Source organism: Tamandua tetradactyla, chromosome 9 (genome assembly GCF_023851605.1).
Source record: "Tamandua tetradactyla isolate mTamTet1 chromosome 9, mTamTet1.pri, whole genome shotgun sequence".
Lineage (NCBI taxonomy): Eukaryota > Metazoa > Chordata > Mammalia > Pilosa > Myrmecophagidae > Tamandua > Tamandua tetradactyla.
The window spans coordinates 117,262,032-117,287,915 of record NC_135335.1 but is presented as its reverse complement, the minus strand read 5'-3'; the positions used below and the strand labels follow the sequence as shown (position 1 = coordinate 117,287,915).

The following is a 25,884-nucleotide window of genomic DNA, read 5'->3' as shown; positions in this document are numbered from 1 at the left end:
CGTTTTCTCATTTGTTTTTGGCTTTTTTTTCCTCCTAAATTTTTAATAAGAGAAAAAAATGTTTGGGGAAGAAAGGAATAGGTGTGGTAAACCACAACCACCACTGCCTTTCTTGGAGCAAAATAACTGTTTAATAGTCTTCTGTTTTAGGTATTATTTTAAACTTATCTGTGCACCTATATCTAGCTAATTTCTTGGGATGCTGATTTAAATAGAAAAAATGAGAAATTAATGAAAGCTATCTTTGAACTCAAGTCTGAAATAATGTAGTGGTTCCTTACTATAATGGTTATTGTGTCAACTTGGCTAGGTTATGGTGCCTAGCTGTGGGGTCAAGCCAACACTGGTCTGATTGTTACTGTGAGGGTATTTTGTGGATTTAAATCGTTACTCAGTTAATTGCATCTATGGCTGATTATGTCTACAATCAACATAATTGCCCTTATGAAATGTGGACTTGCTATTCCCATGGTCACATGAGCCAATTCCTGTAATAAATTTATTAATATACATATATATAAAATAGTCCGCCAGTTCTGTTTCTCTGGAGACCCCTAATATACTCACCTTCACCTAGCCCTTTTCAACTTTTATTTTCACATTCATTATTTCTTTGCTCCTAACCCTGAGGAGATTTGGGCAGATTTTATCTTGATTTTATATATAAAGAGAAAAAAGATACAGACTGATTTGCCTGAAGTCATATAATTTCTATGAGCTGGTATCAGTATGCTGGTCCTTTCAATATTGGAATCTCCTTACTTTTCACTTCTACTCCTCCTCCTTTACTCAACTTCATCAATCACATTAATTTGGTTTTCTTCTTCTAAGGGAAATGACAATTTTGATAATGGTGCATTATTTATTGCACATTACTACCTAAAAAAAATTTAGCATATAAAATTTGTATTAAAACATCAATATGCAATTATTTTCCCACCACTCAAAAATTTTAATATGTATTGAAGATTCTAGACTACATACCATGCAAAGATGAAAAAGAATATCAAAATAATTTATAACAAATTTCTGAAACTTCACATATTGAAATTGCTAAGACAAAAATATTATTTACAATATATGTTTGACATTATGGTATAGATAAGAAAATAGTCTCCACACTAAAATTCATTCATCCTACTTACCAAAATTTATAGTTTAAGAATGAAAATATTCAAATGCTTATAAATAGATAGTTATTCAAAAGTTTCTTTTGGATAACATTTTTTGGTGTTCATAAAATTGCATATATTATTATATATTTCTTTATTGTACAGCCTTTTCAGACTATTCCTTCAGTTAAAACAGAAGTAAAAAAATATAAATTAGAAAGTAATCACAGGGTAAATATTTTGATTTCATGGTACCCCAATGTTTATGGACAAGTTTTTTAAAATTAAACCTTAAAAAAACTACCTATTCTTTACCTATATATTTCTAATATGTTCATATATTTCAGAAACTTTTTAGAAGTTACATCCATAGGCAGAGAGTTCAACCCTGAGTTGACAATTATTTATGATTCGCTCAACTGACTGTTCCATAATACACGGAACTAAATTAAAAGATAAAAAGTCTAACATTGCTTAGATACCAGCTTGATAAGCTTGGGATACCAGAAAATGGAACATTTCACTTTGGAGGAAGAAGAAAGTGAATGAATAATACAGACACAACTTAGTATTTGTTGTTTACACTAATAAATTAATTATTCATTTGCAAATATTACCAAAAGTAAAAAATTTATTTTACAGCATGGCTGGTTTTGTAACACATCAAAAAAATGTAAAGTTACACTTCCCTTATCTTACTGCTTGTCTCTTATCACCAGCTTAAGTTTCTTCCAAATAATTTAGTATACACTTAAAGTGGCAATATAGATTTTACTTAATGGATTTAAGTTATAATTAGAAACCAGTTTTATATACAGAAAATCCATAAATATAGAACTTTTATTTCTATTTTATCCTTAGGCGATGCAAAAAATTGATTAAAAATTCAATTTTTCATTTGTGTCTTTGTAATAAACATGTAAATATATATTTACAATGGAGATGCTTTCTCACAGAAAGTAAACACAACAGTAATTTTGGTCTTCACTATAATCCATTATCTGTCCATTTTCCAAGATGATATGATCCATTATGTTGACTTAAATGAAGATTCTTTGTATACACATAATTTGAATGTTTTTACTTGCACAATTAATACTTCGTTGTGTATTGAAATCTCCTTTAAGAAAGATTATTTGATCCAACAGTAGAGAGCTTTAAAACCTTTTTCAATATGGTAAAGTGTTTCTGTGCAATTATGGGCAATTTTCTTCCTTCTGGCAATATTATAAATACCAAACCATGTAATCTTCATTAGTCATATATCAAGGGTAATTCTTGAGTTGTTTCACATGATGTAAGTACCATCTTTGTAATATTTCATGGACTCCATTTGTTTTGTCATAGCCAGAACATCATGAAATCCAGTACTCAGTCCAGACATATGTTGGAAGTATGCCTCTTTTTCCACTTGAATTGTTAGATTGTTTACTCCAGCATCTTTAAGTATTCCTGTAACCTGATTATAAAAATCCAGACATTTTAAAGTATTTAACAGATCTTAAATAATTGATACTACATTTTTAGAACTTCAGATAGTGAAAGATAAACCCTCACAGTAAAGTTTATTTTTTAGTTTAGTCAAAATGGTAGAAAAGGTCTTTTAGAAAGCCAGTAAATTACTGGCCTGTCATTCAAAGTGAGCATTGTCACTCGGAGTAGAAAAGGAAAATAATATTGCTTTTATTAGGATGTACCCAGAATAGGGATACAGGAAGTATTCTGATCACTACCTCCAACCACAGCACATATATTTTATTGTCATTATTAATTTAGGCCTCTATCTATAATAACTTCTTTTCAAGTAAATTTTTCTTTTTAACATTAACTTAAGCTTGTCCTCTCGATATTAAACCATGATTTTCTTCTAACCATTTTGGGACATAATACAATTCTAGATGTACAAAATAAATGCTGTTACTCTTGGACAGCTAAAATATTGATATTTTCAAACTGTTAAACGACCAGACTAAATGAGCCGTGTAACTTATAATGTGTGTGATTTTATGTAAGAATTACCTTAATTAAAATAACAAAAGAAAAAAACAAAAAGACTGTTACCTGCTGTACTATTCTTTGTTCCAGCACATTGGATGTCACTTGTATATGAATTGTTCCTGCCACAACACTGGCAGAATGACGCCAAAAATGAGGGTCTCGGTAGGATATTAAGCCTTCAATTTTCTGTATCTGTCAAATAAAAGTAAAAGTCATTTAACAGTTTGTAAAGGTTAATTTGCTTAACACATAGCAACCCTATTGATCCAGTTATCTCTATTAAGCTGATTTAAAAACAAAGTTAAAAAGGAGAGGCCAGATGTAGGAAGGAATAGGAGAGGGACAACTAGCTAAAAAGTAAAGGTGTCTAAAATATAAGACAGTCTGACTTAGGAGTGATGTCCTGGAAGGCAGCTTTGAATAAGAAGGTAAACATAGGTTAACAGGTGTCTTTACACACAAATTTGGCTATCACCGACAGTTACATACCCATTTTTCACCTATATAGCATGTACTTTGCCTATTCTACACAGACACGTTGGGCGGACACATTCAGTGAACCAGTCTCCTTTATACACACATACATATTGTTTGTTATATGTGCAGAACATATTCAAAAGATATCCTCAATGTTCAACAATAGAGGATTGGTTAAATAAATCAAAGACTACCCATATAATGTAATAACATATTGCCATCAAAAATACTACACGAGGACACTGAACATGACATAATCAAGTGGGGAAAAATTTACAAAACTGCACAAAACAGGGTTTTTCCATTTTTATTAAAAAAACAAAACAAAACTGATAAAGAAAAGCAATTTGCAAAAGTGTTTCCAGGTGGAAGAATTAAGTGCCTTTTTTGTAGTTATTTTTTGTCCTCTTATTATGGACATACATTATTTTTGAAACGAAAAAAAATACTTTTTTTAGTAGGATTAATATTCACTAGTTATGAGGGTTTGAGAAAACATTACTAATCTTAGTCATGAAAACATTAGGTTAAGATGCTATAGCTTATTTAATTCCTGGACCATGTACCCCACCCGTCAAAAAAAAAAAAAAGGTGGACTATAGCTTAAATATTCAAGATGTCACCAGATCACAATTCCTTTACTATGATATGGCAAACCAAGGTAAAATATATTGTATTTTGAATTTGTTTTTTCTACTTATTGTCTGTTTATATTCTCTGTTCATTTTTCTTTAAGATTTGTCCTTTTCTGATTTAAAGGATTATGGTTTGTAAGCATGTTTACATATGCTGCAAATATTTTCTCCTGGTCTACCTTTTGTATCTCATAGTTGTGAATGGAATCTTTGCCAATTGGTAATTTTCAATTTCAGTTGATCAAATCAGTGCATCTACCGCCCCTCCGCCCTCCATCTTATCTTTATAGTTCTGGTTTCAATTCTAGGTTCACTTAAAAAGGCTGTCTCTACCTCCATAATGATAAAAACATTTTCCTATTTCACTGTGGCAGTTTTATACTTTTTTTGTTATTTAGATATTATAATACACTGGAAACATATTTTCTATATGGTATGGTGTAGACGTACAACTTTTCTTTTCTGCCAAATGGAGATATAACTGACACAAAGCTGGTTAATTAGGTTAACACTTTGTCCCCACTGATCTGAAATGCCTTTTTTTTAAAAGCACAGCTCAAAACTTTAATGTGTAGCAAAAGTACACACTCAAAGAAACATGAGTGGAGGTGGGGTGAGGGTGGGTGAGTTGGGCATTCTCCAAAGGAGTAGTCTGAGGTCAGTATCCTTTCATTGTAAGGACCTGGAGGGGCCCTTCACCCTCTGGTTATGCTAATAAGGGACTGATAAGCTGCACTTTTCATTGATTCTTTTCAGGTGCTGACCTGAGTGAGGGCTAGATGCCAGGTCTAGATGCCTGGGGGCAAAGTGTGAAATGCCATTTTTACTATATATTGAAGTCACCTAAGTTCCAGGGTCTGTTTCTGGACAACCTATTTTTATTTTTCTCTATTCAAAATATGGACTTACTTCTGTGCAAGGATAAAAAATTGTTAGTTTTGTTAGTTAATTCTGTAACTTTAAAACTGCAAACTATGATCTTGTTAATTAACTGTATAAATTTACGTATATATTCTTTCTTGCTTGTTCTTAGACATTAATTCTTCCAAAAAATCTTTAATATCGGATTATCTATCACCACCACTGCCCCCCAAACAAAAACAAAATAAATCCCAATGAGAGACAACTGGATTGACATTAAGATGGAAGAAATCAACATGTTCACAATAGTCTTTCCATACAAGAAAATATATCCATTCATTCAGTCCCTCTTTCATGTCCACTAAGTAAATATTTCCTGCATTCACATCTTGCACATTTCTTTTTATTTATTTTTAAATTTATTTATTAATAAAAAATTACGAAACAAAATAAAACAACATACATAATCAGTAATTCACAATATCATCACTTAGTTGCATATTCACCATTTCTTAGAACATTTGCATTAATTCAGAAAAAGAAATAAAAAGACAACAGAAAAAGAAATAAAACGAACACAGGAGAGAAAAAAAAAAGATTATACCTATCATATCCCTTATCCCTCGCTTTCATTGATCACTAGCATTTCAAACTAAATTTATTTTAGCATTTGTTCCCCCTATTATTTATTTTTATTCCATATGTTCTACTCCTTTGTTGACAAGGTAGATAAAAGGAGCATCAGACACAAGGTTTTCACAATTACACAGTCACATTGTGACAGCTATATCATTATTCAATCATCCCCAAGAAACATGGCTGCTGGAAAACAGCTCTACATTTTCAGGCAGTTTCCTCCCGCCTCTCCATTACATCTTGAATAACAAGATGATATCTACTTGATGCATAAGAATAACCTCTAGGATAACCTCTTGACTCTGTTTGGAATCTCTCAGTCATTGACACTTTGTCTCATTTCACTCTTCCCCCTTTTGGTCAAGGTTTTCTCAATCCCTTGATGCTAAGTCTCAGCTCATTCTAGGGTTTTTCTCAATCCCTTGATGCTGAGTCTCCGTTCATTCCAAGATCTCTGCCCCACGTTGCCAGGAAGGTCCACACCCCTGGGAGTCATGTCCCACGTAGATAGGGGTAGGGTGGTGAGACTGCTCGTTGTGTTGGCTGGAGAGAGGCCACATCTGAGCAACAGAAGAGGCTCTCTTGGGGGTGACTCTTAGGCCTAAATTTTAAGTAGACTTGACCTATCCTTTGCGGGGTTAAGTTTCATATGAACAAATCCCAAGACTGGGGGCTCAGCCTATAGTTTGGTTGTCCACACTGCTTGTGAGAATATCAAGAATTCAACTTGGGAAAGTGAATTTCTCCCCATTCTCACCATTCCCCGAAGGGGGCTTTGCAGATACTTTTCCACTCACTGATCGAACCACTCTGGGATTCATCAGGGCATCACTCTGGACAAACCAGCAAAATCTCATGTCCTACCTGAGATTCCAAGTACTTATGGCGTTCAATCAAACTATCTACATAAGTTATATTAGGAAATGCACTAGTCAAAATAGAAATTTTCACCTCTTGCACATTTCTTGTTAGTCAACTTATTCAATTTAAAATGCTATCTTAAAAGGAAAAAAGAGTAAAGAAATTACATACGGACCTTTTCTAAAGCAATATGTAGCTCCTTTTCATATTCTGGTGGCAGTCTTAGAAGCAGAATCTGACAGGCATCTTTAATCAATGGGATAACACTGAGAAATATTAATATAGCAATAAAAAGAGAGCAGAGAGGATCAGCAATGAACCATCCAAACTGTTCTATAAGAATGGTGGATACAATCACACCAATACTGCCAAGCGTGTCTGCCAAAACATGTAAAAATACACCTACAAAGAAAATGCATAAAAACATTAAAAAATTAAGGCACATCCAATTTAGTTCTCTTATCCATTCTACAAATATCACTGAGTACCTACTATGCACCATGCATTATACTAGGGGCTGGTCACTGCCTTCATGGAGTTCACAGTATAGTGGTAAATAATCAAGTACATGGGTAACTACAACATGGGTGTGTTAAGTTTTATCATGGTGTATGTAGTATGTGGTATGTCTGGGAATGCATCCTAGAAACCATACTTGAGCCAAACCTCAACATTACCCAAATCATTTATACTGAAGAACCAGAATAAACAATTCAACATAATAAGTGACCAGTATATCCCTTTTCAATAGTTTTATTCACTCACCACACAATTCATCCAAAGTGTACAATCAATAGCTCTCAGTACAATCGCAGAGCTGTGCTTTCATCACCACAATCAATTTTAGAACATTTTCATAAATCCAAAAAAAACAACCAACGCCCCTGTAGTCCCTATTACTGACACTTAGTATCGGTGTGGGGCCTTTGATACAAATGATGGAAGAACACTAAGATACACTGTTAACCAGAGTCAATGCCCCTGTAGTCCCTATTACTGACACCTAGTATCGGTGTGGGGCCTTTGATACAAATGATGGAAGAACACTAAGATACACTGTTAACCAGAGTCAATGCCCCTGTAGTCCCTATTACTGACACTTAGTATCGGTGTGGGGCCTTTGATACAAATGATGGAAGAACACTAAGATACACTGTTAACCAGAGTCAATGCCCCTGTAGTCCCTATTACTGACACCTAGTATCGGTGTGGGGCCTTTGATACAAATGATGGAAGAACACTAAGATATACTGTTAACCGGAGTCAACAGTTTGCATTAGGTGCATTTTTCTCCATACACCACCCTATTATTAATACCTTGCAGTTGTGACATACATTTGTTCTAATTCATGGAAAACATACTTGCATTTGTACTGTTAACCACCTTCATCATCCACTAGCTTTCATTCTATGATATACATGACCATAAACTTCCCCTTTCAACCACAGTCTCACAAGACTCAGGGATGTCATTTATACACAAGATAATGAGCTACCATCACCCTATCCATTTATAACATTTACAGTGGACGTTATTAAAAATTATGCACACATTAAGTACCCTCATTCTACCTTCTGATAATCTATATTCTAGATATTAACTCCATGAGTTTGCTCATTATATTCATTTCATATCACTGAGATCATACCATGTTTGTCCTTTTGTGTCTGGCTTATTTCACTCAACATAACGTTCTCAAGATTCATCCATGTGTCACATAATATCAGGACTTCATTCTTTCTTACAGGTGAATAATATTCCATTGTATGTATATACCACAATTTGTTTATCCATTCATTGGTTGGTGGACACTTGGATTGCATCCGTATTTTCGCAATTATGAATAATGCCACTATGAACATTGGTATGCAAATGTCTTTTCATATTCCTGCTTTCAGTTCTTCTGAATATATACCGAGTAGTAGGATTGCCAGATCATATGGAAGTTCTAAATTTAGCTTACAGAGGAACTACCACACTACCTTCTACTGTGGCCGTACCATTTTACATTCCCATCAGTGGGAATAAGTGAATAATAAGCAGTGAATAATAAATACTCTTATTTTTCCACATCCAATCCAACACCTGTAGTTTTGTTTATTTAATAGTGGCCATTTTAGTAGGTGTGAAATGATATGCTTCATGGTTTTGATTTGCATTTCCCTAATAACTAGTGAAGTTGAGCATCTTTTCATGTGCTTTTTAGCCATCTGTGTTTCCTCTTTAGAAAAATGTCTATTCATGTCTTTTGTCTTTTTTTGGCTTAAAAAAGAGAAATTTAATCTATCAATTCTGGAGGTGAGAAGTACAGAATAAAGGTATTGGAAGAGTCATGCTCTCTCCAATGGCTCCAGGGAAGCATCCTTGCCTTTTATTAGCATATGGTACTGGCAAGCAATCTTTGGCATTCTTGTGGTTTGTGGCTGCATAACTCTTTTGTCCATTTTTAATTGGGTTGTTTGTTTTTTACTAAGCTGTAGGATTTCTGTACATATTCTGGATATTAAACCCTTAATGATATGTGGTTTCCAAATATTTTCTCCCATTAAGTAGGCTGCCTTTTCACCTCTTGACAAAGAGGTGTGAAGCACAAAAGTCTTCAAGTTTAGGAAGGTCCCATGTATTTTTTCTTTCACTGCTTGTGCTTTGGGTGTAAGGTCCTAGAAACCTCCCAGCACAAGAAGACACTTCCCTACATTTTCTTCTAGGAAATTTATGATCCTGGCTCTTACATTTAGGTCTTTGATCTTTTTGAGTTAATTTTTGTATCATTTGTTGGGAGATAGGGGTCTTTTTTCATTCTTTTGAATATGGATATCCAGATCTCCCATCACTATTTGTTGAAGAGACTGTTCTGTTTCAGTTGAGCAGACTTGGCAGCCTTGTCAAAAATCAATTGACCTAGCATTGAGGACTTTCAATTTAATAAGCCAAGCCTTCGATCCTGAGGCTTGCCTTTATGAAAACTTATTTCTGTAATCATGAATCTAAACCTACCTATAAACACACCTGAGAGTCACCCCCGGAGAACCTACTTTGTTGATCGGATGTGGCCCCTCTCTCTAAGTCAAACTTTGTAAATAAGCACATTACCCTCCCCCTAAGTGGGACATGCCCTTCAGGGATGTAAGTCTCCTGGCAACATGGGACATGACTCCCAGATATGAACCTGGACCTGGCTTCAGGGGATCAACAATGTCTTTTTGATCAAAATAGGGAAGAGAAATGAAACAAAGTTGCAGTGGCTAAGAGATTTCGAGTAGAGTCATTCGAAGTCATTCTGAAGGCTACTCTTACGCAAGCTTCAGCTAGATATTGCATATTATCATGGTATGCCAAGCCCCAACCAACAGTATTCCTGAAAACTATAAAGAATACCTAGGGCTCTATCTAAGTCTCTATAAAAGTCTTATACATTAGGTTTACTTTTTCAGAAACTTAAAAGCCTCCAGATGGCTCCTGTGCTAGATTAAGCCCTGACCCTGAGGTACTAGCCTCTCCTAGAACACCAACCAGTTCTATTCCCCTACCCTATAATGTTGACAACCCCTTTTCAACATGAAGTTAGAATGGATATTGCCCAAACATCCTTGAAAATTGAGAGAATGATCAAATGAGGGGGAGGAGCTGAAACAGAAATTAGGATTTAACAAATGATTATGGACAACTCAATCATTATTTTGATGTTTCTTTTTAGTTTCTAGTGTATTAGAACAGCTAGAAGGAAATATCTGAAATTGCAGAACTATAACCTATATTCCACCTTGAAATGTGCTCTCACTACTTGTTAAACTATACTTCAAAATTTATCACTGTATATACATTTCACAAAAAAATGTCTTTTAAAAATCAATAGACCAAGGGTCCATTTCTGAACTCTCAATTCAATTCTATGATCAATTGATCTATCTTTATGCCAGTCCCATGCTGTTTTGACCACTAGCTTTATAATAAGCTTAAAAATCAGGAAGCAAAGAGTCTTTCAACTTTGTTCATCTTTTTCAAAATGTCTTTGGCTATTTGGGGCCCCTTACCCTTCCAAATAAATATAACTGGCTTTTCCATTTCTGCAAAGTATGCTGTTGGAATTTTTATTAGGATTGTGTTGAATGTGTTAATGAATTTGGGCAGAACTGGTATCTTGACAACATTTAGCCTAGCAATCTATGAACACAGAATGTCCTTCCATTTTCTTAGGTCTTCTTTGGTTTCTTTCAGCAATGTTTTGTAGTTTTCTGAATATAGGTCCTTTACATTCTTGGTTAAATTTATTCCTAAATATTTGATTCTTTTAGTTGTTATTGTAAACGGATTTTTTTTTCTCCATTTCCCTCTGTTTCTCATTACTATGTATAGGAACACTACTTGTTTTTGCCTTGTCTTTTTAAATTTTTTTTTTTTTTTTTTACATGGGCAGGCACCAGGAATCAAACCCGGGTCCTTGGGCATGGCAGGCAAGCACTCTTACCTGCTGAGCCACCGTAGCCCGCCCTTGTCTTGTCTTGATACAGCAACTTTATTATTTTGTTTCATTTCTCTTACCCAATTTGGTTAAGAAAGCATTGTATTTATCTTGTACTCTGCCACTCTGCTCAATTCGTTTATTAGTTTAGTAGCTCTGTGGCAGATTTTTCGGGACTTTGTAAATATAAGGTCATGGTGTCTTCAAACAGTTGAAAGTTTTGCTTCTTTTCTGATTAGATGACTTTTATTGCTTTCACTTGCCTGACTGCTCCAGCTAGAACTTCCAGCACAATGCTGAGTAACAGTGGTGACAGTGAGCATCCTTGTCTTCTTCCTGACTTTAGAGAGAAAGCCTTTGGTTGCTCACCACTGAGTACAAAGTTAGCTGTGGGTTTTTCATATATGCCCTTTATTTTGAGGAAGTTTCCTTTTATTCCTACTTTTCAAAGTGCTTTTATCAAGAAAGGATGCTGGATTTTGTCAAATGTCTTTTCTATACCAATCAAGATGCAGAAAACAAATTCTTCTTTGACTTATTTGTTGTATTTCATTAATTTTGTGTGGAACCACCCTTGCATACCTGGTTATAAAACCCATGTGATCATGATGCATAATTCTTTTAATGTGCTGTTGAATTTGGTTTACAAGAACTTACAAGAATTTTGCATCTATATTTATTAGCAGGATTGGTCTATAATTTTTTCTTCTAATTTTTTTATTTTTATTTTTTATTAATTAACGGAAAAAAAGAAATTAACCCAACATTTAGAAATCATACCATTCTACATATGCAATCAGTAATTCTTAACATCATCACATAGATGCATGATCATCGTTTCTTAGTACATTTCCATTGGTTTAGAAGAACTAGCAACACAACCGAAAAAGATATAGAATGTTAATGTAGAGAAAAAAATAAAAGTAATAATAGTAAAAACAAAACAAAACAAAACAAAACAAAAACCTATAGCTCAGATGCAGCTTCATTCAGTGTTTTAACATGATTACTTTACAATTAGGTATTATTGTGCTGTCCATTTTTGAGTTTTTGTATCTAGTCCTGTTGCACAGTCTGTATCCCAACAGCTCCAATTACCCATTATCTTACCCTGTTTCTAACTCCTGCTGGACTCTGTTACCAATGACATATTCCAAGTTTATTCTCGAATGTCGATTCACATCATTGGGACCATACAGTATTTGTCTTTTAGTTTTTGGCTAGACTCACTCAGCATAATGTTCTCTAGGTCCATCCATGTTATTACATGCTTCATAAGTTTATCCTGTCTTAAAGCTGCATAATATTCCATCGTATGTATATACCACAGTTTGTTTAGCCACTCGTCTGTTGATGGACATTTTGGCTGTTTCTATTTCTTTGCAATTGTAAATAACGCTGCTATAAACATTGGTGTGCAAATGTCCGTTTGAGTTTTTGCCCTTAATTCCTTTGAGTAGATTCCCAGCAATGGTATTGCTGGGTCGTATGGCAATTCTATATTCAGCTTTTTGAGGAACCGCCAAACTGCCTTCCACAGTGGTTGCACCATTTGACATTCCCACCAACAGTGGATAAGTGTGCCTCTTTCTCCGCATCCTCTCCAGCACTTGTCATTTTCTGTTTTGTTGATAATGGTCATTCTGCTGGGTGTGAGATGATATCTCATTGTGGTTTTGATTTGCATTTCTCTAATGGCCAGGGACATTGAGCATCTCTTCATGTGCCTCTTGGCCATCGTATTTCCTCTTCTGAGAGGTGTCTGTTCAAGTCTTTTTCCCATTTTGTAATTGGGTTGGCTGTCTTTTTGTTGTTGAGTTGAACAATCTCTTTATAACTTCTGGATACTAGACCTTTATCTGATATGTCATTTCCAAATATTGTCTCCCATTGTGTAGGCTGTCTTTCTACTTTCTTGATGAAGTTCTTTGATGCACAAAAGTGTTTAATTTTGAGGAGTTCCCATTTATTTATTTCCTTCTTCAGTGCTCTTGCTTTAGGTTTAAGGTCCATAAAACCGCCTCCAATTGTAAGATTCATAAGATATCTCCCAACATTTTCCTCTAACTGTTTTATGGTCTTAGACCTAATGTTTAGATCTTTGATCCATTTTGAGTTAACTTTTGTGTATGGTGTGAGATATGGGTCTTCTTTCATTCTTTTGCATATGGATATCCAGTTCTCTAGGCACCATTTATTGAAGAGACTGTTCTGTCCCAGGTGAGTTGGCTTGACTGCCTTATCAAAGATCAAATGTCCGTAGATGAGAGGGTTTATATCTGCGCACTCTATTCGATTCCATTGGTCGATATATCTATCTTTATGCCAATACCATGCTGTTTTGACCACTGTGGCTTCATAATATGCCTTAAAGTCAGGCAGTGCAAGACCTCCAGCTTCGTTTTTTTTCCTCAAGATGTTTTTAGCAATTCGGGGCACCCTGCCCTTCCAGATAAATTTGCTTATTGGTTTTTCTATTTCTGAAAAATAAGTTGTTGGGATTTTGATTGGTATTGCATTGAATCTGTAGATCAGTTTAGGTAGGATTGACATCTTAACTATATTTAGTCTTCCAATCCATGAACACGGTATGCTCTTCCATCTATTTAGGTTTTCTGTGATTTCTTTTAGCAGTTTTTTGTAGTTTTCTTTATATAGCTTTTTGTCTCTTTAGTTAAATTTATTCCTAGGTATTTTATTCTTTTAGTTGCAATTGTAAATGGGATTCGTTTCTTGATTTCCCCCTCAGCTTGTTCATTGCTCGTGTATAGAAATGCTACAGATTTTTGAATGTTGATCTTGTAACCTGCTACTTTGCTGTACTCATTTATTAGCTCTAGTAGTTTTGTTGTGGATTTTTCCGGGTTTTCGACGTATAGTATCATATCGTCTGCAAACAGTGATAGTTTTACTTCTTCCTTTCCAATTTTGATGCCTTGTATTTCTTTTTCTTGTCTAATTGCTCTGGCTAGAACCTCCAACACAATGTTGAATAATAGTGGTGATAGTGGACATCCTCGTCTTGTTCCTGATCTTAAGGGGAAAGTTTTCAATTTTTCCCCATTGAGGATGATATTAGCTGTGGGTTTTTCATATATTCCCTCTATCATTTTAAGGAAGTTCCCTTGTATTCCTATCTTTTGAAGTGTTTTCAACAGGAAAGGATGTTGAATCTTGTCGAATGCCTTCTCTGCATCAATTGAGATGATCATGTGATTTTTCTGCTTTGATTTGTTGATATAGTGTATTACATTAATTGATTTTCTTATGTTGAACCATCCTTGCATACCTGGGATGAATCCTACTTGGTCATGATGTATAATTCTTTTAATGTGTTGTTGGATACGATTTGCTAGAATTTTATTGAGGATTTTTGCATCTATATTCATTAGAGAGATTGGCCTGTAGTTTTCTTTTTTTGTAATATCTTTGCCTGGTTTTGGTATGAGGGTGATATTGGCTTCATAGAATGAATTAGGTAGTTTTCCCTCCGCTTCGATTTTTTTGAAGAATTTGAGGAGAGTTGGTACTAATTCTTTCTGGAATGTTTGATAGAATTCACATGTGAAGCCGTCTGGTCCTGGACTTTTCTTTTTAGGAAGCTTTTGAATGACTAATTCAATTTCTTTACTTGTGATTGGTTTGTTGAGGTCATCTATTTCTTCTTGAGTCAAAGTTGGTTGTTCATGTCTTTCCAGGAACCCGTCCATTTCCTCTAAATTGTTGTATTTATTCGCGTAAAGTTGTTCACAGTATCCTGTTGTTACCTCCTTTATTTCTGTGAGGTCAGTGATTATGTCTCTTCTTCCATTTCTGATCTTATTTGCATCCTCTCTCTTCTTCTTTTTGTCAATCTTGCTAAGGGCCCATCAATCTTATTGATTTTCTCATAGAACCAACTTCTGGTCTTAATGATTTTCTCTATTGTTTTCATGCTTTCAATTTCATTTATTTCTGCTCTAATCTTTGTTATTTCTTTCCTTTTGCTTGCTTTGGGATTAGTTTGCTGTTCTTTCTCCAGTTCTTCCAAGTGGACAGTTAATTCCTGCATTTTTGCCTTTTCTTCTTTTCTGATATAGGCATTTAGGGCAATAAATTTCCCTCTTAGCACTGCCTTTGCTGCGTCCCATAAGTTTTGATATGTTGTGTTTTCATTTTCATTCGCCTCGAGGTATTTGCTAATTTCTCTAGCAATTTCTTCTTTGACCCAGTTGTTGTTTAAGAGTGTGTTGTTGAGCCTCCACATATTTGTGAATTTTCTGGCTCTCCGCCGATTATTGATTTCCAACTTCATTCCTTTATGATCCGAGAAAGTGTTGTGTATGATTTCAATCTTTTTAAATTTGTTAAGACTTGCTTTGTGACCCAGCATATGGTCTATCTTTGAGAATGATCCATGAGCACTTGAGAAAAAGGTGTATCCTGCTGTTGTGGGATGTAATGTCCTATAAATGTCTGTTAAGTCTAGCTCATTTATAGTAATATTCAGATTCTCTATTTCTTTATTGATCCTCTGTCTAGATGTTCTGTCCATTGATGAGACTGGTGAATTGAAGTCTCCAACTATTATGGTATATGAGTCTATTTCCCTTTTCAGTGTTTGCAGTGTATTCCTCACGTATTTTGGGGCATTCTGGTTCGGTGCATAAATATTTATGATTGTTATGTCTTCTTGTTTAATTGTTCCTTTTATTAGTAGATAGTGTCCTTCTTTGTCTCTTTTAACTGTTTTACATTTGAAGTCTAATTTGTTGGATATTAGTATAGCCACTCCTGCTCTTTTCTGGTTGTTATTTGCATGAAATATCTTTTCCCAACCTTTCACTTTCAACCTATGTTTATCTTTGGGTCTAAGATGTGTTTCCTGTAGACAGCATATAGAAGGATCCTGTTTTTTAATCCATTCTGCCAATCTATGTCTTTTGATTGGGGAATTCAGTCCATTAACATTTAGTGTTATTACTGTTTGGATAATATTTTCCTCTGCCATTTTGCCTTTTTGTATTATATATATCATATCTGACTTTCCTTCTTTCTACACTCTTCTCCATACCTCTCTCTTCTGTCTTTTTGTATCTGACTCAGTGCTCCCTTTAGTATTTCTTGCAAAGCTGGTCTCTTGGTCACAAATTCTCTCAGTGACTTTTTGTCTGAGAATGTTTTAATTTCTCCCTCATTTTTGAAGGATAATTTTGCTGGATATAGGAGTCTTGGTTGGCAGTTTTTCTCTTTTAGTAATTTAAATATATCATCCCACTGTCTTCTAGCTTCCATGGTTTCTGATGAGAAATCTACACATAGTCTTATTGGGTTTCCCTTGTATGTGATGGATTGTTTTCCTCTTGCTGCTTTCAAGATCCTCTCTTTCTCTTTGACCTGACATTCTAACTAGTAAGTGTCTTGGAGAACGCCTATTTGGGTCTAATCTCTTTGGGGTGCACTGCACTTCTTGGATCTGTAATTTTAGGTCTTTCATAAGAGTTGGGAAATTTTCAGTGATAATTTCTTCCATTAGTTTTTCTCCTCCTTTTCCCATCTCTTCTCCTTCTGGGACACCCACAACACGTATATTTGTGCGGTTCATATTGTCCTTGAGTTCCCTGATACCCTGTTCAAATTTTTCCATTCTTTTCCCTACAGTTTCTGTTTCTTTTTGGAATTCAGATGTTCCATCCTCCAAATCACTAATTCTATCTACTGTCTCTTTAAATCTATCATTGTAGGTATCCATTGTTTTTTCCATCTTTTCTACTTTATCCTTCACTTCCATAAGTTCTGTGATTTGTTTTTTCAGTTTTTCTATTTCTTCTTTTTGTTCAGCCCATGTCTTCTTTATGTCCTCCCTCAATTTCTCGATTTCCCTTTTGAAGAGGTTTTCCATTTCTGTTCGTATATTCAGCATTAGTTGTCTCAGCTCTTGTATCTCATTTGAACTATTGGTTTGTTCCTTTGAATGGGCCATATTCTCAATCTTCTGAGCGTGGACCGTTATCTTTTGCTGCTGGCGTCTGGGCATTTAGTCAGATTTCCCTGGGTGTCGGACCCAACAAGGTTGTAAGATTTTTCTGTGAAATCTCTGGGTTCTGTTTTTCTTATCCTGCCCAGTAGGTGGCGCTCGTGGCACACGTTTGTCTCACGTGTTTGGAAGGGATCCCCCCAGTCACCGTTCTCCGCGGCCTGGGGATTTCCGATCCAATTCTCTCAGTTGGTTTGGGGGGCTGCGCGTGGTGGGGGAGTCAGCCGCCACGGCTTGAGGGGACCCTGTGGCTCCTTTATTAATTTCCCTATTGGTGCCAGCCGCAGCGGGCCCGGGGAATTCGCTACCGGACCAGGAAGCCGCCCGCGGGGGAGGGGCGTCGGTCGCAGGCCGCCATGGCCTGGGGAATTCGTCAGTGGACCAGAAAGCCGCCCGCGTGGGAGGGCCACTGCGGCTTCGGTAGCCCTCTGATCCGAGACTCATAGCCGGACCAGGAAGCCGCCCGCAAAAGAGGGGTGCCGGCCGCCGCGGCTTGGGAAACTTGCCTCTCTGAGACTCTCAGCCGGCCCGGGAAGGAGGGAGGGAGGAGCTCCGGCCGCCACAGCTGCCGCTGCTCGGGGGGTCGCGCGCCGCTCGGGGATCTCACTGCAGCCGAGTCTCGCAGTCAGACTAGCCAGTCCAGATTGGGGTACACTGTGTGTCCATTCCCTACCGTGGCCCTGGGAGCTGTTCTGCACTGTTTCTGTTCACCTAGTAGTTTCTCTGGAGGAGGAACTAAGACGCACGTAGCTTACTAAGCCGCCATCTTGGCCCCGCCTCTTCTAATATTTTTACCTGGCTTTTGGCATTAGGGTGATGTTGACTTCATGGAGTGAGTTAGGTAGTGTTCCATCAGTTTTTTGAAAGAGTTTGAGCAGTATTGGCATTTTTCTTGGAATGACTGGCAGAATTCACCTCTGAAGCCATCTGGCCCTGGGCTTTTCTTTGCTGGGAGGTGTTTGATGACTGATTCAATCTCATACTTAAAATTAGCTTGTTGAGGTTTTCTATTTCTTCTAGTGTCTGTGTAGGTTATTTGTTTGTTTCTAGCAATCTGTTCATTTAATCCAAATTTTTAAATTTGTTGGCATACAGTTAGTTATTCATAGTATCCTCTTATGATCTTTTAAATTTCTATGGGGTAAGTGGTAATGACCCACCTTTCATTTATGATTTTATCTATTTGTGTCTTTTCTTATTTTAGTCAGTTTAGCTAAGGGTTTGCCAATTTTATTGATCTCAAAGAACCAACTTCTGATTTTACTGATTCTCTCTACTGTTTTTTCATTCTCCACTTATTTTCCTTGTTATTTTTATTTCTATCATTCTGCTTGATTTGGGATTAGTTTGTTCTTTTTCTAGTTTCTTCAGTTGTGTAATTAGGCCTTTGATTTTAGGTCTTTCTTCCTTTTTAATATAGGCATTTAGGGGTATACATTTCCCTATCAGCAATGCCTTTTCTGCATTCCATAAGTGTTTAGATGTTTTCCAATTTTCATTTGTCTTGAAATATTTATTAATTTCTCTTGGAATTTCCTCTTTGACCCACTGATTAAGAGTATATTGTTCAATCTCTATATATTTGTAAATTTTCCCATTCAACACCCATTATTCATTTCCAGCTTTATTCCATTATGATCAGAGAAAGTACTTTGCAAAATTTCAATTTTTTAATATTTATTGTGACCTGTTTTTTAAAATTTTTATTTATTAAAAAAATTAACAACAAAACATTAACATATTCCATTCCACATATATAATCAGTAATTCTTAATATCATCACATAATTGTATATGCATCGATTTAGAAAAAGAAATAAAAAGACAACAGAAAAAAAATAAAACGATAACAGATAAAAAAAGATTATACATACCATACCCCTTACCCCTCGCTTTCATTGATCACTAGCATTTCAAACTAAATTTATTTTAACATTTGCTCCCCCTATTATTTTTATTCCATATGTTCTACTCATCTGTTGATATGGTAGATAAAAGGATAATCAGCACAAGGTTTTCATAATCACAGAGTCACATTGTGAAAGCTATATCATTGTTCATTCATCGTCAAGAAACATGGCTACTGGAACACAGCTCTACATTTTCAGGCAGTTCCCTCCAGCCTCTCCACCACATCTTGAACAAGATGATATCTACTTAATGTGTAAGAATAACCTCCAGGATAACCTATCGACTCTGGAATCTCGCAGCCATTGACACTTAGTCTCATTTCACTCTTCCCCCTTTTTTGTGACCTGTTTTGTGAGCCAACATCTATCCAGGAGTACTTGAGAGGAGTCTACATCCTGCTGTTTTGGGGTACAGTGCTCTGAATAGCCTGTTAGGTCTAATTAATTTATCATGTTATTTAGGTTCTGTTTCCTTATTGATCCTCTGTTTAAATGTTCTATCTATTGATGAGAGTGGTGTATTGATGTTTCCAACTGTTATTATAGATGCATTTATTAATTCCTTCAGCTTTGCCAGTGTTGGCTTCATACGCTTTGGTGCACCTTGTTTAGGTGCATAGATATTTATGATTGTTATTTTTTTCTTGGTGAACTGCCCCTTTAATTAATATACAATGTCCTTCTTTTTCTCTTGCAATGTTTTTTGCATTTAAAGTCTACTTTGTCAAATACTAGCATAGGTATTCCAGCTTTTTTCTGGTTACAGTTAGCATGGAATATCTTTGTCCAATCTTTCATTTTCGACATATTTGTATCTTTGGATCTAAAACGAGTCTCTTATAAAGAGCATATAGATAGGTCTTTTTTTAAAAATCCATTCTGCCAATCTTGTGTCTTCTGATTGGGGAGTCTAATCTATTACCATTCAAGGTTAATACTGTAATGGCAGTACTTACACTTCAGCCATCTCATTCTTCGGCTTTTATTTGTCATATCTTATTTTTCTCTCTCTTTTTATCCTTTTGGCTAGCCTTACTGATAATCTTCATTTCAATACTCTCCCCCAGGTCTCCTCTCCCATCTTTTCCTTTCAGCCTGAAGAATTTCCTTTAGTATTTCTTAGGGCAAGTCTCCTGTTAAGGAACTCTCTCTGCTTCTGTTTATCTGTGGATATTTAAAACTCTCCCTCCTATTTGAAGGACAATTTTGCCAGATAAATAATTCTTGGCTGGCAATTTTTCTCTTACATCATACCTCTGACTTCTGACTTGAACAGTTTCTTTTGAGAAACTGGGACTTAGTCTCAGTGGGTATCCCTTAATGTGGTGAATTGCTTTTCTTGTGTTGCTTTCGGACTTCTTTTTCTTTGGCACTTGACAGTCTGATTAGTATGTCTTAGAGTGAGGCTACTCAGATTTATTTTGTTTGGAGTATGCTGTGCCTCTTGAATATGTATATTTACGTCTTTATAAGAGTTGGGAAATTTTCGGACATTATTTCCTCAAATATTCTTTCTTTCCTTTTCTCTTTTCTTCTCCTAGGATACCCATGATATGTAGGTATACTATGTGCTGTTATTCAATTCCTTGATACCCTGTCCATTTTTTCCATTTCTCTCTCTGTCATCTGTTCCATTTCGGATGTACTGACTTCCAACTAACTGAACCTTTCTTCTGCCTATTCTCATCTGCTACTGTATGCCTCTATTGTATTTTTAATCTCATCTATTGTGCCTTTTATTAGGTAAAGTCTGTTATTTTTCTTTGCATGCTTTCAAATTATTCTTTATGTTCATCCAATGTCTTCTTAACATCCTTTAACTCTTTAGCCATATTTATGTCCTTTATTTGACCTAGGATATCAGTTTGAATATCTTTGAGATATTCCCATTTCTGTATCTCCTTTGACTTTTTAATTTGTCCCTTTGGGTCATATATTCATATTTTTTAGTATGACCTGCAATTTTTTGCTGATTATCTTGATGGAGTTTTTTTAGCTTTTTTTAATTATAACACAAACACACATTACAAAGCAAAGAAAGAAAAAACACAAGTTTTCAAAGCACTCTTCAACAAGCAGTTACAGGGCAGATCCCAGAGTTTGTCATGGGCCACCATACCATCATCTCAGATTTTTACTTCTAGCTGCTCCTGAATATAGAAGGCTAGAAGGAATAAATATGTTTTTATCATCACAATTGACTTTTTCTTCTTCTTTCTTTTGTGAAAAATAACATATATACAAACAAGTAATAAATTTCAAAGCACAGCACAGTAGTAGAATAGATTTCAGAATTTTGTATGGGTTACAATTCCATGATTTTAGGTTTTTACTTTTAGCTGCTCTAGGATACTGGAGACTAAAAGAAATTATCAATTTAATGATTCAGAAATCATATTGTTGTTAAACCCTACCTTCTTTGTATAACTCCACCTTCACCTTTGATCTTTCTATCCCACTCTTTAGGGGTATTTGGGTTATGACCAATTTAACTTTTTCATGTTGGAAGGGGCTGTCAATAATATGGTGTAGGAAGATGGAACTAGCTGCTGGACCTTCTAAGTTTCTGGACTTATCTGGTCCAGGGATCCATATGGAAGTTGTAGGTTTCTAGAAAGTTATCCTAGTGCATGGAACCTTTGTAGAATCTTATATATTGTCCTAGGTATTCTTTAGGATCGGCTGGAATGGTTTTGGTTGGGGTTTGGCAAGTTATGATATGAAGCTTGCTTAAGAGTGACCTCCAGAGTAGCCTCTCGATTCTATCTGAACTCTCTCAGGCACTGATACCTTATTTGTTACTTTTCTTTCCCCCTTTTGGTCAAGATGGAATTGTTGATTCCATGGTGTCGGGGCTGAACTCATCCCTGGGAGTCATTTCCCATGCTATCAGGGAGACTTTCACCCCTGGACGTCATGTTGATGGGTTTATTTTGAAGGTCAGTTTCTTTCTCTTGTCCAGGGTTTATTTGTTGATTGGGTTTGTGTTAAGGCTCTTCTCTGATAGCTGGTTCATCAGTATTTCCCAGCCAAAAGAGGGCCAGGTAGGCACGCAGGGTGCACAAACCAGATGCAAAGGATCTGGCAAGAGGGCCAGGAAAGACTACAAAATATCTGTTGTTTTTCCTGTACCTTACCAATCTTTCACTTTCCTGACCTGCCCAGGAAATGGCAAATTTGCCCAGCAAATCACTCTACAGTAATTTATTCCTCTCAGCCCTACCAATGCAGGTTATTTTTAGCTCTTTGTCAGTACCACCTTTGATAAGGATGAAACAATGAATGGATCGGTGAAGCCTGATGAGGATGGGCTAGAACAGATGGAATCAGTGGTCTAAATTTGCCAGCTAATAGCTAGATCAGCATTGGGCTGTATTCTCCTCTACTGTGGGGTGGAGGACCCTCTTGGGCATCCCAGTCCACAGCAGCCCACCTGGCAGGGATTAGACTGCCCATAGCTCCTTGCCTTGAGGGTAGGAAATGGGTGTCAGAAGTTGCAGCCAGAATTATTCAGTCTCTCACCATGGTTTCTTAGTCTCTTCATCATGCACTTCTTTGGATGCTGCACAGAACTCCTCTGGTCTCTGAGCACCAGACCAGTTCATTTGGACAATTTCTGCATGTCCACTGACTGCTTTTGGAAAAGGAGGGAGGCCCGCAGCTCTCTATTATGCCGTTTTCATGGAAGTCCCCACTGTATTTTTTCTTACTAGAGTATATCAAAAATTTCTTGGAGTTCTTTGTAAAATGTACCTTAAGTAAAAGTTCATAATAGTACAGTTTTCCTTGCAAATAATATTTAACTATCATAAAAAGGACTCTATAATTATAATAATTTAATTAAAAATTGGCATATATGAACAAAAGTATTTTCTACTGCAAATGACTTGACCTTTTCTTAGCCAAAGATTGCTTTTTAAAAATAAAATCTTATCAGAAACCCACTATTTAATACAAGTAAAAACAGAACACAGTTGAATAGGAGGCCGATATTTGGCAAGGACTCACCCCTCATGTTGGCATTCATCCCTCCACTTGCAGATCCGTGGCTGTGACTGTGCCCGTGATCACTGTGACTGTGCCCATGATCACCGTGGCTGTGGCTGTGCATATGGTGTGAATGGCTGTGATCAGATGAGTGACAGCTTCCTTGAGAAACTCCATGGGTATGATTATGAGCATGGCTAAAGGCACAGATACCAATAAGGTTTACTATCAGTCCTCCAACTGAGACTGGCTAGGAAAAAGGAGAAAACAGAACTTTTAAATTTGCAATTTCTTAACTTGTGATTTAAAAGTTACTATACATGTACATGGTTTTCTGTTTATACTTTTTAAAGTACTACCAGTAACACCTAAGTTCAATAAGCCTACGCAAAATTTTAAATGTTAACTTTAGAATATTTTAGAACAAACATTTTAACTTTCAAATACCAAAGAAAATATTGAAAAGTAGGAGTTTTGATGGGTTTTCATTAAATGATTAAGAATAATATTGTACTTGTATAAGAGTTTGAAAGTATTGTTTACTTAAAAAAACTATACACTGTACCTGAAATCCTGCTTATGGTACAAGGTAAATTTCAACAGTTTTAAATGATAATTTACTATTTGATTGAAGATAGTTTTATTGTGCCTTAAATACAGTAAAATTTTCCAAAGTAAATAAAAGAACAAAAAAGTATACAGTACAGTACTTTTTTTGTACTGTAAGTTCTCTTTTTCTTTTTTTTTTTTACATGGCAGGCACTGGGAATTGAATCTGGTCTCCAGCATGGCAGGCAAGAACTTTGCGACTAAGCCACTGTGGCCCACCCAACTCTTATTTTTTAAAAAATTTTTTATTAATTAAAAAAAAATTACAAGAAAGAAACACAAACATTCCCAACACATGCTTATTCTGCTCTACACATACACTCAGCAATTCACAATATCATCACATAGTTGCATATTCATCATTATGATCATTTCAACTCTTATTTTTTAACAAAGTACATGAAATGGTCTTGATTTAATGGTGCCACAAAGAACATTTCAAGGGATAAACAAAGTTACTTACTCTTGATTATCCTCTCTTACAAAATGATTTTGAACAGCAGCTCAGATAGTTGCTTAATTTACACATCTATAATTTATCTTTTAGAGAAATCCAGTTGTTTTATAAAAGGAAAATATAAAACTGAGAGGAACAAATAATTTTAATTTACTTTTCAAAGGTAGTAAGAGAAGAGATTTACTTTAGTGAAGATGTGTGGGGCATATTTTCATCTTCCTATTACTGTTCATACACCAGATTAAAAAATTTATATCAACTTTATGAGCAGTTTTTGTTTAGTGGGTTTTAGGGTGAAGCCAAGTACTGCTTAAAGGAATACAACAACCTCACAAATACTTGTTTCCTCTACTGAGAAACTTTGTCTTTGTGTATTTCATCAGTAAAAAAAAAAAAAGCCCGCCATAATTCAATCTCCAAGTTACCTTTGTGTTTTTCGGTGCATGTATTAACAGATACATATACACCTTTTAAACCAGTAAGATATTACATATACTGTTTTTGAAATTTTTTTTCACTTAATACATCTTCTAAATATTTTTTCATGCTAGTTTAGATATACTTTCTTTTTCTTTTTTTTGGCATGGGCAGGCTCTGGGAATTGAACCCAGGTCTCCAGTTCAGTAGGCGCGAATTCTTGCCACTAAGCCATCATTGCCTGTCCCCTAGTCCTGTTTTTTTTTTTGGCATGGGCAGGCACCAACAATCGAACCCAGGTCTATGGCATGGCAGGCGAGAACACTGCCTGCTGAGCCACTGTGGCCTGCCCTCCCTATTCCTTTTTAATAGCTGCGTAATATTGTATTATATGGACAACCTTAAATTTATTTAACTAGTCCTTTTCTTTCATAGATGTTGGATTATTTCCATTCTTTTCACTATTACAAAGAATGGTACAATGAATCATGCACTTCTACACACTTGTGTGAATGTTCCTATATGGTAAATATTAAAGGTCAAAGGATATGAGCATTTAAAAATCCAACAGATTTGTCCAAACTGTACTCCAGAAACATTTTACTGTTTCTGGTGTTTCCAAAAGGATTTACTTTTACTCATAATTGCTTTTCCTCATTCAACAATTCATTGCTGACTTCCTACTACAAGCCAGGCACTAGAATTTAAGAGTTAAAGACACAGTTCAGGCACTGAAGTACTTATATCTTAATTGTGGAAGAATGACAAATTAAACAACAATTATAACTCAATATGTTACTAGAAGAATGCCCAAGAAACAACTGGAGAAGGGGAATCTAATAAGTTTTGAGGAGGGAGGACAGGGATTAAGGGAAAGTGTCCCATGGGACAAGACATTTAAGTAGTCTTGAAAGAGGCTAAAGGGCAGAGATGAGGGAAGGGCGTTACGATGTTAAGAAACAGCATGTAAAATACGGGGACACAGGCAGAACATTCCAAGGTCATAGGAATGAAGGGAAAAAATGTTCAGAATGGGTGCAGGCTGTTGGAAAAGGATTTTAAGCAAGAAGGTAACATGATCAGGTTTATGTTTCAGGATGACTGCTTTATCAGCAGTGGATAGACGAAAGGGTAATACAGTCAAGAGACTATTGTAATGGTCTAGACAAGAGTTTAAGCCAACCTTATGTGGATTTGGTGAGAGGTGGTGTGTGTGTGAGTGTGTGTGTGTGTATACGGAATAGATCACGGATTTAAAACTGCCCTACTGTTTCCTCAGCAATCAAACTCCAACTTGATTAGTTGAGTAATGGCCTAATGGACTACTGGTCCTTATTTCCACCATAACTTTTGGGACACAAATGAAAACACATTCATCATTATTTATATTTATTATGTAAGCATATTTTAAAGAAAAAAAATTCAATTTTTTTTAATAGGTAATGC

The 25,884-nt window shown here is 35.8% G+C and overlaps 1 protein-coding gene across 2 annotated transcripts in view; it reads right to left on the bottom strand.

Moving 5' to 3' along the window:
- Nucleotides 1-928: 928 nt before the first annotated feature.
- SLC30A5 (solute carrier family 30 member 5) overlaps nucleotides 929-25,884 on the bottom strand; it is a 61,860-nt gene continuing 36,904 nt past the window's right edge. For both annotated transcript variants that reach the window (XM_077117408.1, XM_077117406.1), the window contains exons 13-16: nucleotides 22,977-23,205; nucleotides 6,756-6,982; nucleotides 3,174-3,302; nucleotides 929-2,571 (exon numbers count right to left, since the gene is read on the bottom strand). In XM_077117408.1, the coding sequence (XP_076973523.1) occupies nucleotides 2,401-2,571; nucleotides 3,174-3,302; nucleotides 6,756-6,982; nucleotides 22,977-23,205 (756 nt within the window). In that variant the 3' untranslated portion in view covers nucleotides 929-2,400. The remainder of the gene's footprint in view (nucleotides 2,572-3,173; nucleotides 3,303-6,755; nucleotides 6,983-22,976; nucleotides 23,206-25,884) is intronic.